Genomic DNA, 18,118 nt, shown 5'->3' with positions numbered 1-18,118 from the left:
GATTTGATACTGAAAATTCAATGAATAATATTTTCTTGATTAAACAATAAAAAATTATTTTCCAACAAACTTTTTTTTTTCTCTCAAGCATTTTCACACTAAACTAAACAAGAAAACAATACAAAATTTTTTTAACATCATCCAGATTTATTCTTTGCAAATTTACATTTACATTTTTTAAAAAGGTTAGTTTGGTGCCAACCAACTCCTCAAATCATCTACACCTCCTGTCTTTAATGCCTAAACCTCCTCTCTTTCTGATTGATATATATATATATATATATATATATATATATATATATATATATATATATATATATATATATATATGTGTGTGTATGTGTGTGTGTGTGTGTGTGTATGGAATTCCTCAGAATTTTCTCTGACAGTACTTCATCTTAATTATCCTTCCAGGCAGTTCTCGGGAAATTCCTTCAGGATTGGTGCAGCATTCTCTGAATCTCTGGAAGGATTTCTAGATCATACAGTCAGGCTTCTTAGTTGATGGTCTTCCTACAGGAACCACAGCTATATCCAGACAAATTTAACACTTAAATTTACCTTTATGGGGGGCTACAGTGGCTTAATGGTTAGCAAAATTACCTCGCACCTGGAGGGTTCGGGGTTCAAGTTCTGTCTCCGCCCTGTGTGTGTGGCACCTGCATGCTCTTCCTGTGCTTCAGGGGTTTCCTCCCCCAGTCCAAAGACATGCATTGTAGGCTGATTGGCATTTCCAAATCATCTGTGGTATATGAGTGTGTGATTGTGCCCTGCGATTGGTTGACACCACACCTTGTGTGTCTCCTACCTTGTGCACCAAGTCCTTTGAGATAGGCTCCCCATGACCCTTGGACCCTGTGTAGGATAAGCGGTACAGAAAATGGATGGATGGATTTACATTTATGGCATTTGGCAGACGTCTTTAGAGCAACTTACATAAGTGCTTTTTAGTCTCTATCAAAAACATATTCTCATACTGGTTCACTAGCTCAGGCACTAAGAGTACTATCAGTCTAGAAATGCTGTTGGGGAAGTTAGTACAGTATGAGAAAACACAGGACAAGTTTTTTTTTTAAAAAAACAAAAACAAAATGCTAATTTAAGTTCTTGCTGAAGAGGTAGGTCTTTAACCTTCATTTGAAGACAGCCAGAGACTCAGATATTCAAACAGCTAGTTGGGAAGTTCATTCCACCACGTGGGAGCCAGGTCTTCCTCCAGAGGGAGAGAGAGAGAGAGAGAGAGAGAGAGAGAGAGAGAGAGAGAGAGAGAGAGAGAGAGAGAGAGTTTGGTAATCCACAAATTAATCTGCTCTTTGCAAAATTTCTTCTCAGGTCTTGAAATGCAGGTTTTTTTTTGTGCCTAAGGGTAGTAAATGCACTGCTGACACCCCTTAGTGATACAGTAGCTACACACACACACACACACATACACACACACACACACAGTTCTGTAAATCAGTAGGAGTGGTGAACTTTGCTCTTGGTCTTACACAACTATGAAATTTTGCTGACTGTAGAGAAACTGTCAAACATGGAAATTCTGTATGCTGCACTTGCCACTTTGAGCTTGATTTTTATGTTGTTTTTTGTCAAGTTTCCTTATTTCCTGCATGACTGCGTGTTCGTAATGAAAACACTCGGGATCAAGTCAAAGCGCACAAAGTTCCGGAAGAGAGTTCCGTTCTACACTGTGCTCGACTGCTTTCTGGATGCAGTACACAGACACCCAAACAAACCGTTTATTATTTTCGAGGATGATGTCTACACATACCTGCAGGTGGACCGCTGGAGCAACAGGGTGGCACACGCACTGCATAAACACGCCAACCTGCGAGAGGGAGATAGGGCCGCGCTGCTCGTGGGCAATGAACCGAACTTCATCTTCCTCTGGCTTGGGCTGATGAAGATTGGATGTTCTACGTCACTTCTCAACACCAACATCCGGGGCAAATCACTAATGCACTGCTTCATGTGTTGTGAGGCAAAAGTGCTGATTGCGGGGGCAGGTAATACACAAGCTTTTATGTAAGATGTAATTTTATGTGTATTTATTGTTCCTATGAAAACATCACCCATTCTAACAAGACATCTTGATGGTGGAGTATTTTTTATTCTCGGTGTTTGAGAGATTGCTTATATATATATTACACATAATGCACTGCATTTGAGCATATCCCTTTGTCCTCTGTCAGAATTTAGCTAAGTGTGGTCATTTATGTAGTGGTTAGTTTTAGTTAGTATATAATCGTTAATAATCAATAATAAATATAATCAATAACCATTAATTGGTTGATTAGCTATTAGTGTGCAAGAGTGCACATTTATGACATTCTCGTTTATACCCACTCTTATTAGTCTGTTCCAAAACACTGGTCTTAAAATTAATTTTTATTAAAACACGTCTATTTTCCAGACACAGACTGGCATGTCCAAATAATTGTAACTGAACTTAGAACAAACCTTCATTCACTTTATAAATTAACATTTACGTTAAACATTACACATTTACATCAGACATTAGTGTGAACTGTCCCACTGGTGCAAGCAGAGCAACTCCATAATTTCTATGGGAACCATCTGTTAAGAGATGGCAACACTGCTAATACTCCAATTCAGAAATGGCTTTGGCTTAGTGGCTTCAGTGGTGCAACCCCACATCAACGTCCATGAAAAGCCCAGCAATTAACCTCCAGCTTAACCTGCTATATAAAGGAGGTTAAAGGGACACCCAATGTTGAGCTTCTTGCTGGAACAACGCCCCTCTCACAAACACATTTAAGCACTTGCAATCACCAAAACACATGTTCTGTGGAGAACAACATCCAAGACATACTCTGTCAGGTTTTCATTTGACCATCTACGTACATCTCTGTAGAGAGCAGGATTTTTCTTTCTTGAGAAGAAAGAGGGAAGCTTCTGGAAGACTCAAGATTGTCCTGGTAAACTACAAGTACCCCCTGGGAGGGGTCCAGCCTTAAGAAGCTTGAGAAGTTGACTCCATCCTAATGCTGTTCCCCTGGTTAGTCATCACAGTGCTGCTGTAGGCATGGGCAATCAGAGGTGGGAATGGTCACATCCTAGTCTCCACCTTCCCCTGAGCCAGGCCTCTGATGCTCAGTTTTACCAACATACACAGTAAAAACTATCGACTTAACATCATCATCACCATTCTTCCAACCTGTTCCACACTTCAGGCTCATTCTTCTCAGGCTCAAGTCTTGCCAGATCTCTGTGCAATTCTAACCTTAATGTTGTTTCAATTTAATTCCTGTTTGATTTCAGGTCCTCATTTTGCTTTCAATTGTCCATTTAACATATTCTGGAATTTTCTCTCTGTTTTTTGGACTTGCTCTTTGGATTATGGATAAACCACCATGCATTTGGCCTAATAAATGTCCCTGTGGTTCTGAGATCAATACCAATTCTTTCCTTCTTACCTAAAATTCTTGATCACTCTCTATACAGCTCAGTTGTCTCTCTTTCTTATCCAAAACAATTCTCCAAGATCCTAACCAGAGTAGCTTAAAAGAGGCACACTCCACAGAAACTGCCCTTGTGGATGTTACTGAGAAACTTCATGCTGCTAGAGCAGCCAAACAGTCATTGGTCCTGGTTCCTATTGATCTCTCAGCAGCCTTCAACATCATCAAGCACAAGACTATCCTGTTTCATGGTACAGCATGGCAGCGGCTTGCCGTTCCTTACCTGAAGGGACAGTCATTTCACATAACATGGAGGAGATCTTCACCTGTCTATTCAGACTCTCCATTGGTGTCCCTCAACACTCGGTGCTGGATCCTCTTCTGTTCTCCTTCTATGCCTGTTCTCTCCATATCTGCTCTCTCAGTGAGGTCATTCCCTCACACTATTTCTCATATCATTGCCATGCTGATGACACTCAACTCATCCTCTCCTTTTCTCCCTCAGACACTCACCCTTCTGCACAGATATCAGCATGTCTGGTGGACGTCTTGTCATGGAAGACAGCTCATTACTTGAGACTAATTCTCAGCAACATTGCGCTGATGTACATCCTCGGAAATGCATCCCCATGCCATGATCTCCATGAAGAACTCTCAGATCGCACCATCTGACAATGCAGGTGTAGTCCTGGACAACCAACTATCCTTCTTGCCTCACACTACTAACATGATTTGGTCATACAGGTTTCTTCTTTACAATATCAGGATAATCCAGCATTTCCTTTCCATGGAAGACACTTGCTCAGTCCCTTGTCATCTTGAGATTGGACAACTGCAACTTGGCAGGTCTGCCTCTACAACTGCATGGTGCTGCATCAGATTTTAAAGCACTCCTGAGATTTATCTATCTGTGTATCCGTCCCAAAAACTGTAAACGTGTCTCATATTGGAGTGCTGTCTTTCAGAGTATCATAGTAAGATGGTTGAGGTTTGTGATGTATTGATTTGTTGTTTCAGAGTATCGCAGTGCAGTGTGTGAGGTGCTGCCAGAGTTGCGTAAACGTGGTGTGTGTGTTTTCCTGTTGTGTGATAATTGTGACATCGATGGACTTCAGTCTCTGAAAGACAAGATGGACAACAGTGACGATGGGCCCGTGAGTCACACGCTGAGAGCTAACATCACTATGAGAAGCCCTGCTGTGTACATCTATACATCAGGAACTACAGGTACACAAGTTCACACTGATACTCACAAAAACAAACAATGACATCTATGTCTATAAAACCATGTGTCTGTGTGTGTGTGTGTCTGTAGGTCTCCCTAAAGCAGGTGTTACACTTCACGACCGAATATGGACTGGCACTTTCTACCAGGCTCTGTTTGGCGTCAAGCATGATGATGTCATCTACATACCCCTCCCCCTTTACCATGCTGCAGGACTTATCATTGGTCTGAATGGGGCAATAGAGAGGGGTAAGACTCAAGAAACGCTTACAAACACCTCTTTATTACATTGTGGATGTTTCCCAAATGTTCTGTAAATGTTGCCTGAGTGTGTTAGTGTGTTCAGGAATCACAGTGGTGTTGAGAAGGAAGTTCTCAGTATCTCAGTTCTGGAATGACTGCAGGAAATACAATGTGACGGTGATCCAGTATATTGGAGAGATCATGCGCTACCTCTGTAACACACCCAAGGTAACACAACCAAACCCATGCAAGCTAGTTACAAACCAGACACTTAGCACATTTGCCATTTGGCAAGCCAAGTATTTAGTTAACAAACCAGTTGCTTAGCACTCTAACCACTTAGCAAACAGCTTGGAAGCATGATAGTGTGTTACTGATGTGATGTGTCAGATGATTTTCCCCCTCATCTGAATGGTAGTTACCGTAAACAGCCATATACACGTGCATTCCAGTTTCTACCTTGGCTGGCTTCACCGCGGTCTGAAATGTGGGTTAAAATCGACACCTGTTTGCTGCACTTGAGTTAAATCACACTTGCGTCTAAAAACAATTCAGAATCAAGTGACGTGTTTACTAATTTCAGTGGAATGAGGAGATATAGGCTACAAAATAAAATTGATTGTTTTCCTGATCTCTACAATTAAACTGGTAAGTGTGACGCTCATGACTTGGACGTCAGACGGCAAGATGAGCGGCGATGACACTAATTTGTTATTTAATCATTTAAGGCACTAAACAAATCTTTCCATATTAATAATATTGCCATAAAATTCTTTTGTGATAACTTCACAAATTGAAAAAGATTAAAACAACACATTAATAACAGTTTAAAATGACACCTTCGGTTGGAGATCGCTCGCTGCTGCTGGGGGCCCACATGGACGTCCTGAAGATCAGTGGGATTGCTGGAGATGGTGACGCTTGGGGGCCGTGGAGATAGCTTGGGGATCTCACATGGGGAGTTGTACTGTGGTGGCTTTGGGGCTGCAGTTGCCACAAGCAGCGTTTTACTCAGGACTCCATCAGTGGACAGTGGAGAGGTTCAACAAAACAGACTTCATATGAAAACTGTAATGAATTTCTTGGTTACACAACTGCACTATTTGTCCATGTAGTACACAGTTATGGAAGGGAATGATTTATAATCGCACTATCGGGCGTCACCCAGATGAGGATGGTTCCCTTCTGAGTCTGGTTCCTCTCAAGGTTTCTTCCTCATATCGTCTCAGGGAGTTTTTCCTCACCACCGTCACCTCTGACTCACTCATTACGGATAAATTCACACATTTACAATTTATTAATTAATATACAATTTATTTTGATTTAATTTGATTTAAAACAATGTCCATTGTTAAAAGCGCTATACAAATAAAATTATAAATCCTGATTTATTTTTCTTTTGCAGTAAACTCCAGCAGCTACTTCACCGGCTCTCAAGTCCACATCTATGTGCTTATAGTGTAGCTAACTGGCTAATAGCTTTCTAACAGAAACAGGAAAAATGCATCATCCCAATAGGTTAATCCTGTTTCTCATGGTTTCTCTGGTATCTAACAAAGGAATGCATTAATTAAAAAACAACGTCTATTATAATCAGTATAATAAATATTATTACCTAATTACTAGAAACATCATATTCTAATTTCAGAGCCTAGATTACTGGTGTTAGTTGACAGAACATGAAGTAACAAAATAAGTCTAAAAAAAAGAAATTACAGACTTCAATTACAGTTCTCCAGAGTCTTCAAAAATGCTGATGTGGCCCGGGAACAATTTGAGTTTAACACCTCTGATCTAATTATTTCTTCTCTAGTGACAGAGCAGTACCAGTACAACACCAAGGACTAAGAATCGTCCATCTCCAACCATCTCCAACCATCTCCAACCATCTCCTTCAAACACCCAACCTCCATCTACATCTACATTATATAACATTAATAATTTATTTTAGTATTGCAATTTAGTATTTAGTATTGCACATTATATCGCACAATACTGCACATACCTGCACTTTATGTTGGTACTTTCGAACTGCTGCTGCCACCAGCCATAGATCCATATATATATATATATTCTTATACACTTTAAAAAAAAATCCCTTCATATTTTTTTATGTATATATTTTTCTTATATTTAATATTTTTCTTTAAATATATTTTTATGGGTATTTTTTGTTTATATTTAATATTTTTATTTATATATATTTTTATGTATATATATTTTTTATATTTAATATTTTTCTATATTTTCTTATTTCAAGTCGGAACAGTTGTATAAAGCATTTCACTGCAAGTCGTACTGTTTATGGTTATACATGTGACAAATAAAATTTGATGCACACATTGCTGTTGTGTCTGTTTCCCAGAGAGACACAGACCGGCAGCACAAGGTGCGAATGGCCATCGGAAACGGACTTCGCGCTGACGTCTGGCAAGAATTTCAGCGCAGGTTTGGTGTCAAAAACATTAAAGAGTTCTACGCTGCCTCTGACGGGAACATTGGCTTCTTGAACTACACGGGGAAAGTGGGCGCTGTGGGCAAAGTGAACTTCCTCCAAAAGGTGAATCCACACAAACACCATCACAAACGCCTCACTGTCGCGGTACTTAATGTAATGTTACATAACATACTGTGCTAATGTGGACCAGATGAAAAGTAAGTAGTTAATTTCAAAATGTTTTGCTGGAATACATGAAAAATTGCCAACATTATTTGATTTGGTCTTCTGTATCTTACCTCTAAGAAATATGCCTTGTGCTACTACTACCTTATAAACTATCCTGCTAATCACTCAAAAAAATCTGATTATTTTTCCTGTTGACTTGATAATCCTAGAGACAAAGCTAGCTAGCTAACATTTTAAAAGTCCTCTGATGCTAGCAAATATCCCCCAAACAAAGCTAGTTACCTAACACTAGAGAGCATCCTCAAAGCTCATCCTTAAACAAAACTAACTATATTTTAGAAAATATTTATCAATAAAGAAAAACGGATTAGACATAAAACAAAGCTAGTTAGTTAACAAAAGAGAAAAATACCAATTCAATTTAATTCAATTTTATTTGTATAGAGCTTTTAACAATGGACATTGTTAAAAAAATCTTTCTTTTTCAACAAAACTAGCTAGCTGTCTAGTCTGCTGTTGGAAAATGACCCACATCAAAGATATATATATCTATATATTTTACGATTACTGATCGCCTTATTTAAATAATTTAAATTTTATATAATTATATACAGCACTGTGCAAAAGTCTTAGGCACATGCAAAGAAATGCTGTAGAGTAAATGAGCTGGAAGTGTTACTGAGCATCTTGCAGAAGCAGCCACAGTTCTTCTGGAGACTTTGACTGTCGACTCGCTTCGTATTTCTGCAGCGAAACCCAGCAGCCTTCATTATGTTTTTATCTGAAAAGTGTCTCTTATGGAATCTGCTGCTTTCTTTACTGACATACAAACATTTTTCTGTAACATTTCACTTTGTGCCGGAAAACTAATGTTTGGAATCTAAAATGTTTTTGTACTGAATCAATAATGTAGAAGTCAGAAAATAAACATCTATAACAAAGTTTGTGCTAAAAAAAAATAGGGTGCTAAGACTTTTGCACAGTACTGTATATATATGAATAAGGGTCTTCAGGTCTTCAGTCTCAAAAGCAATTTAGATTAATTATTTTAACTTTGGATTGAATGTTGTACCAACTGTCTCCATGCAGAAATTGTCTGTTCACGCACTGATTCAGTACGACCCTGAGATAGAGGGACCGGTGCGGGACAGCAGGGGGCGCTGTGTCCCCATCCCTACAGGTGAGACTCATAACACCTTGTTCACCATGAACACTCACACACTCATCAATCAAGACTGTGTAATGAATATTAATAAGTTTTAAAATAGAGAAAGTAGCAGAATATGCTCTAAGGATTGTGGGTAATTCTTCTTGTCCAGAGTTTCACACAAATTGGAACTGGGGAACTAGGAGAGACTACGAGTAGGGACATGATGAGACCATATTAAGAAACTATAGGAACTAAGACTACAGGTATGAATCTTGGGTAACCAGGAGAAAGTAGAACTGCATAATAATAAACATTGAACTTGGGGAGCTATAAAAGTAGTTAATTTTCCTCCAACTTAAAAGGAATCTAGCACTCTGATGCTAGGGGAATTAGGAGAGATCGGAATTAGGAAGTTAAATTTTAAGGAACTTAAAAATTATGGAACCTAGGAGAGACCATATATTGTAAATTATAATTAATAGTTTTTATGGATTTGTTGCAGCAATTCACATAAAAATGGTTTGTACATCTGTGTGTGTGTGTGTGTGTGTGTAGGTGAAACAGGGCTCCTGGTGTGTAAGATCACTGAGAACACACCGTTTGCGGGATACGCAGGAAATCCGGAACAAACAGAGAAGAAGAAGCTGCGTAATGTGTTTGAGGATGGAGATGTTTATGTGAACAGTGGAGACTTGATGAGGATGGACCACCAGGGCTTCATCTACTTCCAGGACCGGGTTGGAGACACTTTCAGGTGTGTGTGTGAGACAGAAAGAAAGAAAGAAAAAAGAAAGAGGGAGAGAGAGAAAGGTGTAACTGAGGTGCTGTTCAATAGAAGAAGAGGAACAGTCATACTTTATGACCAAATGTCACAAACAAAACCCCTCCCATTAAATCATAACCAAAACCCCTCCCAATACATTACATCATAACCAAAACCCCTCCCAATACATTACATCATAACCAAAACTCCTCCCAATACATTACATCATAACCAAAACCCCTCCCAATACATTACATCATAACCAAAACCCCTCCCAATACATTACATCATAACCAAAACCCCTCCCAATACATTACATCATAACCAAAACCCCTCCCAATACATTACATCATAACCAAAACCCCTCCCAATACATTACATCATAACCAAAGCTCCTCCCAAAATATTACATCATAACTAAAACCCCTCCCAATCCATTACATCATAACCAAAACCCCTCCCAAAATATTACATCATAACCAAAACCCCTCCCAAAACATTACATCACAAACAAAACCCCTCCCAATCCATTACATCATAACCAAAACCCCTCCCAATACATTACATCATAACCAAAGCTCCTCCCAAAATATTACATCATAACTAAAACCCCTCCCAATCCATTACATCATAACCAAAACCCCTCCCAATTCATTACATCATAACCAAAACCCCTCCCAAAACATTACATCACAAACAAAACCCCTTCCAATCCATTACATCATAACCAAAACCCCTCCCAATTCATTACATCATAACCAAAACTCCTCCCAAAATATTACATCATAACCAAAACTCCTCCCAATTCATTACATCATAACCAAAACCCCTCCCAATTCATTACATCATAACCGAAACCCCTCCCAATTCATTACATCATAACCAAAACCCCTCCTAAAACATTACATCACAAACAAAACCCCTCCCAATTCATTACATCATAACCAAAACCCCTCCCAAAACAACTGAAAACAGAGGGAGACCTCAGGCAGGGTTTTTGGTGGTGATGCGTCGTTTTTGTCCTGCAGATGGAAAGGCGAGAACGTGGCCACCACTGAAGTGGCTGACATTATTTCAGTGCTGGATTCTGTTGAGGATGTGAGCGTGTACGGTGTCCAGCTTCCGGGTAAAAAACAAACAAACAAAAACATAAACCATAAAATCACATTTCATCTCATCCTTAATGTTCAGTCACATCGGCTTTATGTCTAACAGCGTGTGTTTGTATTAAAGGTCATGAGGGGCGTGTCGGCATGGCAGCGCTCACTCTAAAGGAAAACAGAGAGTTTGACTGCAAAAAAACTTTTAATCATGTCGCCAACTTCCTGCCTGCGTACGCTCGGCCACGCTTCATACGCATCCTGGTACACACACACACACACACACACACTTCTCTATCTTTGTAAGGACCTTTCACTGACAGAATGAATGTTAATGTGACATTACAAACCAAACCCCAACCTTAAACTCAGTAAATAAATCTTTTAGCTCTTTTATTTTTTGCTGTGATTTTAAAAACACAGTTTATTTCGTGAGGATATTTGACACTAATTAAATCATTAGAAGGACATTTAATCCTCTTCGGTCCGAACAAAGGGCTAAAAACATGTCCAAACTCAGGCGAGTGTGAAGGTTTAATAAGGCGCAGATGTTTAAAGAATAAAAGTTCATAGTACTTGTGGAATATCAGTGTGGCTAATTAGTGAGCTAGCATGCTAGCTGTTATTAGCTAATACGGAACACTGATTAGCGAAGTGTTTTAGTGCTTTACTGTAAACAGTCCAGTGATTAGTGTATTAATTACAGATAAATATGCTGCTCACACACACATAAATTCAGAAAAGTGACTGGTGTTTTTGTTATTGTTTTTATTATTATTATTATTATTATTATTGTTGTTCCAGAGGACCATGGAGCTGACCGGAACATTTAAACAGGTGAAAACGTCTCTAATGAAGGATGGATTTGACCCTGAGAGAGTGACTCCGCCCATCTACTTCCTGCAGGAGAGCAGCGAGAGCTACGTCCCCCTCACACACACACACTACAACGCTATCATATCAGGGGAGATTCGCTTCTGAACACACACACACACACAGAACGCACACATACACACGCACACACACACGCACACACATACACACACAAACACACACACACACACACACACATACACACACAGAATGCACAGAACACATACACACACATACACACACACACACACACATATATACACACATACACACGCACACACACACGCACACACATACACACAGAACGCACAGAACACACACACAAACACACACACACACACGCACACACGTACACACACATACACACACACACACATACACACACACAGAATGCACAGAACACATACACACACATACACACACAAACACACACACACACACACACATACACACACACAGAATGCACAGAACACATACACACACATACACACACAAACACACACACATACACACACACAGAATGCACAGAACACATACACACACACACACACAGAACGCACAGAACACATACACACTCATACACACAAACACACAAACACACACACACACATACAAAGAACACACTTCCTTCACTAGGTCAAACAGAACAGAGGCCACGCCTCCTTCACTAGGACAGACACAGAGGCCACGCCTCCTTCACTAGGACAGACACAGAGGCCACGCCTCCTTCACTAGGACAGACACAGAGGCCACGCCTCCTTCCCAGTTTCCCTAATAACAGTAACACCAGTATTTTTGTAATATTGCAGAATTTTATCTTTTAATTCCTAAATCATGTTCATGGTCTCAGATGCATGTGGCATGTTATGAAAAGCACCAAATGCATCATAAACACCTAAAAACGAACAGTGTGCTGAAAAGGTCAGACAGAAAATGTGTAAAACTGTGAAGTGAACTCAAGATTGAAAAAAGGGAATTGATTCAATAAATTGAATAAAATCTAATAAATAAATAAATCTACTAAAAAAAGATTTTTTATTGAATAATTGAATGAATTAATAATCAATAAGATTTTTAATAATTTAAGTTTTTGTTTTTTTGTTGATTTCTATCCAGCTCTTTCATTCTGATTGTAGAAACGTGAATAAAAAAAAACCTGAATGAAAAAGTCTGAAATTTGATAAACGCCTAAAAACATAACAAAAAAAGGTGTTTTATTCTTGGCTGAGGTGGAAAACATGTCTATGGATAAAGACGTTATGTGAAGAAGGAAGATGGAAACAGGGTTTTTGAATGAATGATGACGAAGGGAATGATATAGATACAATGTCTGAACATAAACATGGACACTGACGTAAGAACCAACAAGTTTTCCAGATGTGTCCTTAGAGCAGAAATGGACTTTGGTCACCTGATCCAGTTAATAATGAACATTTTTGCTTTGAGAAAATATTTTAGTAACTAAACACTTGACACTTTATCCAGCAGGGGGAGCTGCGAGGATTTACACAACTGTGACAAATGGATTTCTAATGACTGAGTGTATAAATAAACACCTTCACCACACAATCATAAAGTTTTTGATTGAAGAAAGGTGATCCTTCACACACACACACACACACACACACACACACACAGGCCTGGAGCCAGGTTAAAATAGTCAGGGGGTTCATTTTCAACAGGTCACATGGCTGAAGTATGAATGAAGGAGCTTCAACCTGTCAGACTAAATGTAAAAAAAAAATTCAGAGGGAAAAAAATCGCACATTTCTGCCCCTCAATTAACAATATTACACAAAAAAAATGTTATTACACAAAACAGCGTGTGTCAATATGTTTATTGGATTACCGTGACACAAAGTGCAATGGTTGTGTAACTGTTAATAATTTGTATATTAACAGAATAATCCTGTGTATTCCTACTACTAATATTTGTTCTAAACTTAAACCTAAAATATTTTCCCTATATTTTGTCTTTATTACGTTAAGATCAATAACTATCACCTGTAACAAGAGACATTAAAGACTGAAACACTCACATCTGCTTGTTTCTTACGCTTTCACGATTCTGATGTTCTGTTATATATTCAGATATAAATATTTTTAAAACGAAGCTGAGACTTGGGGTCATTTTAGTGCGGAATAAACCTGGCCACAGCCGCTCCCTTGATGGATATATTTAGACCACAGCTCATTGGCTCTCAGTTTCTGTGTAATCACATGATTCTGTAAGGGCAAATGTCAAATGCAGATTCAGTTTCAGCTCCAAAAGCCTGCACGTACACTCTCTCTCTCTCTCTCTCTCTCTCACACACACACACACACACACACACACACTCACACATACACACACTCAAAACCTGAACCCAATCTCTGAATAGATTTTGGATCATGTCATTGGTAAGATTCCCAAAATCCTCCACGAAAATGCAAAACCCATCCAGAAGCCCTGAAATACTTCAAATCCAACTCAAAACTCATCAAAAACACACTAAAACATTCAAACACTGTCAAACACCATAAAATCCCACCGAGCATCCAGAAAAACCCACCAACACAAAACAGCCCTGTTCAGACGGGATTAGTTTTCCGTGTGTAACATAATTATTATCAGAGTATCTCTGGGATTTTACTCCAAATCCGTCATGTCCGTAATTTTTTACAGACTGCATTTGCATTCATGTGGAAATATTATGCTGTATTTTACATTCCATAAACTGAGCAGCAGAAATAACTCCAGGTAAAAATATATATATATATCCTGTCTGAACTGACGAGTTGGTCAAGATTGCGTTATATCCCGTGTGAAAAGAGGTTTTGTTCTTCTTCTTTAGTATAAAGACCCTCCAGGAAGCGCTCGCTCTTTTTTATCGTATCACGCCAAAACCAAAATTTTAAAACGCAGAACTATAAATTATAAACAACGTTTAAAATGACGTGTCAGAGAAGCTATGCTTCCAGGGGTTTTAAGCAACTGAGTTCTTAGCTACTAAAAATTAAGTGCTCACATGGTCACGCCCCGTAAAACAAGCGCTTACAATAAAGGTCCAAACAATCATTAAAAATTAAAATGAGATGAGTATAGTACGAGTGTGCATACATAGTGAAGCCACACCCACATTTTTGAGATTTTTAGAGGTAATTTATCCCAAGGGAATCGATCAGAATTACAGAAATCCTCCGACAACATTATCGAACACACACACATCTAGTAAACTAACCTCTAAAACACATCAAGCACCCCAAAGTACCCCAAAAGCACAACCTTAATTCATCCAGTTACCCCACATCTCTCCAAATCTCCCTAAAAACACACTGCAGAACACACCAAATAACACACTGCACCACAAAACACACAAATCCATACATCACCCCAAATACACAATTAACCCCTGCCCAAATATACCCCAAATAAATGACACCTAGGTCCTGTTCAGATAGAAGTGACCAGTGAAAAAGAGCCGTTCACGTCCGGGATTATCACGTGTCTCAAATGCGTCGCCGCGGATCATTTCAGCAGTACCAGGATTGCCAAATCTGCCAAAAGCAATCAAACCCATAAATATTATCCAATACCAAACACAAAGTGTCTATAGACGTAGCTGTCTGATTTCATTCCCTAATTAAGCCTTCAGGTGCTCAGATCAGATGATTAAAACTGTGCTTTGAACAATCACACAATCAAGAAAAAAGAGATGTCTAATGATTTATGAGATTCTTATATATATATATATATATATATATACATAGTACTATGCAAAAGTCTTGGCACCATTTTTTTAAGAACAAACTTTGTTATAGATGTTTATTTTCTGACTTCTACATTATTGATTCAGTACAAAAACATTTTAGATTCCAAACATTAGTTTTCCAGCACAAAATGAAACGTTCCAGAAAAATGTTTGTATGTCAGTAAAGAAAGCAGCAGATTCCATAAGAGACACTTTTCAGATAAAAACATAATGAAGGCTGCTGGGTTTCGCTGCAGAAATAAGAAGCAAGTCGACAGTCAAAGTCTCCAGAAGAACTGTGGCTGCTTCTGCAAGATGCTCAGTAACACTTCCAGCTCATTTCCTTATAAAACTGCACACACTGCACCTCAGATACTGCTTTATTTATTTAAAGTGAAGGATCGTCACATTAAATACTGACTTTGTTTCATTTATTACTGTTTACTGCTCTTTATCTATATATATATTTACTCTACAGCATTTTTTTGCATGTGCCTAAGACTTTCACACAGAACTGTGTATTTCTTAATGAAGCAATATTAAAATAACACAATTCCAGTAAATAATTGGTGCTGAGATTGTGAAGACTTCACTAATTTACTGACACTAATAGGATCATAGAGCAGATCCAGTGGAGTTTATGTTGAGGAGACGGATGGGAAGTTCAAAAAAGCAGTGGAAAACCATGAACCTAGCAACCCTGGTGACTTGGTGGTCGAGGACACATTAGTGCTCACACTACAAACGTCACATCTCCACACACCGTCTGAGTGATCATACCTCAAGATGGATTTGACCCCGTTCGCACCTGCACTGATCCGATCACCCGAGATGGATGTTAATTCTGGTGCCATAGACACGCCCAACCCTGAACATTATAAATCAGCTCGACCCAGTGAGCCAAAAGCACTAATGTGTGTGAATATGATTAAATTTACTGCACATGTAATTAATGAATGTTGTGATTTGAGCTTAAAATTTCTGTTAACATCGGTTACGAGTCTGCTGTGTTCGGGCCAAACACACACACACACACACACACACACACACACACTGGGAGGGTAACAGCTGTTCTTCACATTCCACTGAGAACTGTATATCTACACACACACACACACACACACACACACACACACACACACACACACACACACACTGAGAGTGAAAGTGTGGAAAGGGAAAGGACACATGGTGCAGGAGGTGTTCACCAGCTGTGGATATTTAGATATGTGAAGTTCAGTGTGTGTGTGTGTGTGTGTGTGTGTTAATGTCATTATTGGATGTAAATGATGTCAGAAACATTTAATTATTTTGACTTTGTGGATACGAACCGTCCAATCAGAGCAGGTGTGGCTAGTAACAGCTACACAGCTTGGCTCGCAGATGCATTAATTAGCATTAACTTGACTAAACAATTCAAGATTTAGCGCTGTTGTGTGGTTAGCATAAAACAGTGATGACTTAGCGGTTAGGGCTCTGAACTGCTCATCGGAAGGTTGTGAGTTCTAATCCCAGTCGCCACTGTTGTGTTCTTGAGCAAGACCCTTACACCTTGTTTGTTCAACTCATTTGTAGGTCACTTTGGATAAGAGCATCTTGCCAAACAATAAAATGTAAACATAATACAAAACTCAGGCTAACGTTAGCATAAAATCAGTTTTACAGTAATATAAATGTTAGGTGTGTGTTAAGCATTAAGCATGGCCTTTAGCTTGGAATCACTTTGAACAGTGTTAGCATACGGGTAAACTTTAGTGTGGGCAGGAGTGAACAGTTGCATAACGTTAAAACATTAGCATGTACAGTATTTACGTGCGTTAGTGCACGTTAGTAGATGTGTGTTAGTGCCGACTCAGCACAGAGAGACAAATAGCGAATGTTCACCAAGCAAACAAACCAAAGGCTGCTGATAAACTCATCAACACAGAGTGTGTGTGTGAACTCTGCACCTCTGGTGACACACACACACACACACACACACACGAACGTGTCATGACCAAAAGTCCAAATAGTCCCCATGATCCCTAAATAAGTGCACAACTAGGTAGAAAATAATGGGATCTATACCTTATGTAGTGCACTAGATAGAGCATGAAATAACGTCCCCTTACCCCCAAGTGGACTCGGTCGAGAGTCAGAGCTCCTTTAACGTCCATAAGGCTTGTGAGCCGCGATTTGATTCCGTATGTTGACGTATTTCCTGGATGAAGTGTTGAAGTGCTCGACTAATTTACACAACAGCCAATAGCATTAGACACAAGCCAAGCCAGGCCACACCCCCACCCAATCCACACAAACCCGATAGTATCTTAGCGAGCTAACTAAATATGCAGAAGAGTGAAGAGTTTATAAGGAGAGCGTCCTGTGGAGGATCTCTCACCACCACCTTCACCTACGCCAGTCCACTGTAACCAGGACGATATCTACGTAACCATAACGAGACACTGTGTGTTTTTGGAGTTACACCATACGTCTTTGAGTCGAGGTCGAGCTTTGGCGCGTCGATGGTGACGTACAGCCGCAGGGACGTCACTGGGAGACATCTGATACGTCCGAGTCGGAGATAAAATGATATACTGATGGAGACGGCGTATAAAGACGGAATTCTCCATCAGTCTGAGGAAGAAAAAGTCAGAAAACCGAAAAAAAAGTCACACTAACTCCGCCCCCTTCCAAATGAATAAACTCCAAATGTTTACGCTCAGTTGGAAAATGGAATAATGTGAAAGAAGACGCACGGCCAAAACCAACCATGTTTACCGCTAAGGAGCCGCTACTGTAGAGCAAGTTACGCCCCTGAGGGGTGGGGCGTATATGTTCTAGAGAGTGTTTAATTGGACAAACAGAAGACTAGTACAGGATGAGTCATCAAAAATGTGATCATTTTCCTGGAAGTGATGAACTGTTAAACTAAAATGTCTCCAAAACTATCATATTGGTGTCCATAACACTAAGAGATATGTATAAAAAGCTCTGAAACAGTGA

The 18,118-nt window shown here is 39.4% G+C and overlaps 1 protein-coding gene across 1 annotated transcript; it reads left to right on the top strand.

Annotated features, from left to right (window-relative positions):
• The first annotated feature begins 1,339 nt into the window (after nucleotides 1-1,339).
• On the top strand, nucleotides 1,340-13,442 carry LOC113526730 (long-chain fatty acid transport protein 2). The gene is made up of 10 exons (XM_026914033.3): nucleotides 1,340-2,006; nucleotides 4,440-4,649; nucleotides 4,738-4,896; nucleotides 4,994-5,118; nucleotides 7,256-7,450; nucleotides 8,606-8,696; nucleotides 9,222-9,420; nucleotides 10,458-10,555; nucleotides 10,663-10,793; nucleotides 11,334-13,442. The coding sequence occupies exons 1-10, from the start codon at nucleotides 1,532-1,534 to the stop codon at nucleotides 11,508-11,510; spliced, it is 1,860 nt and encodes a 619-aa protein (XP_026769834.3). The 5' UTR covers nucleotides 1,340-1,531; the 3' UTR covers nucleotides 11,511-13,442.
• The last annotated feature ends 4,676 nt before the right edge of the window (nucleotides 13,443-18,118 follow it).

Source organism: Pangasianodon hypophthalmus, chromosome 6, assembly GCF_027358585.1.
Source record: "Pangasianodon hypophthalmus isolate fPanHyp1 chromosome 6, fPanHyp1.pri, whole genome shotgun sequence".
NCBI classification, from domain to species: domain Eukaryota; kingdom Metazoa; phylum Chordata; class Actinopteri; order Siluriformes; family Pangasiidae; genus Pangasianodon; species Pangasianodon hypophthalmus.
This window is presented reverse-complemented; position numbering and strand designations above follow the sequence as displayed.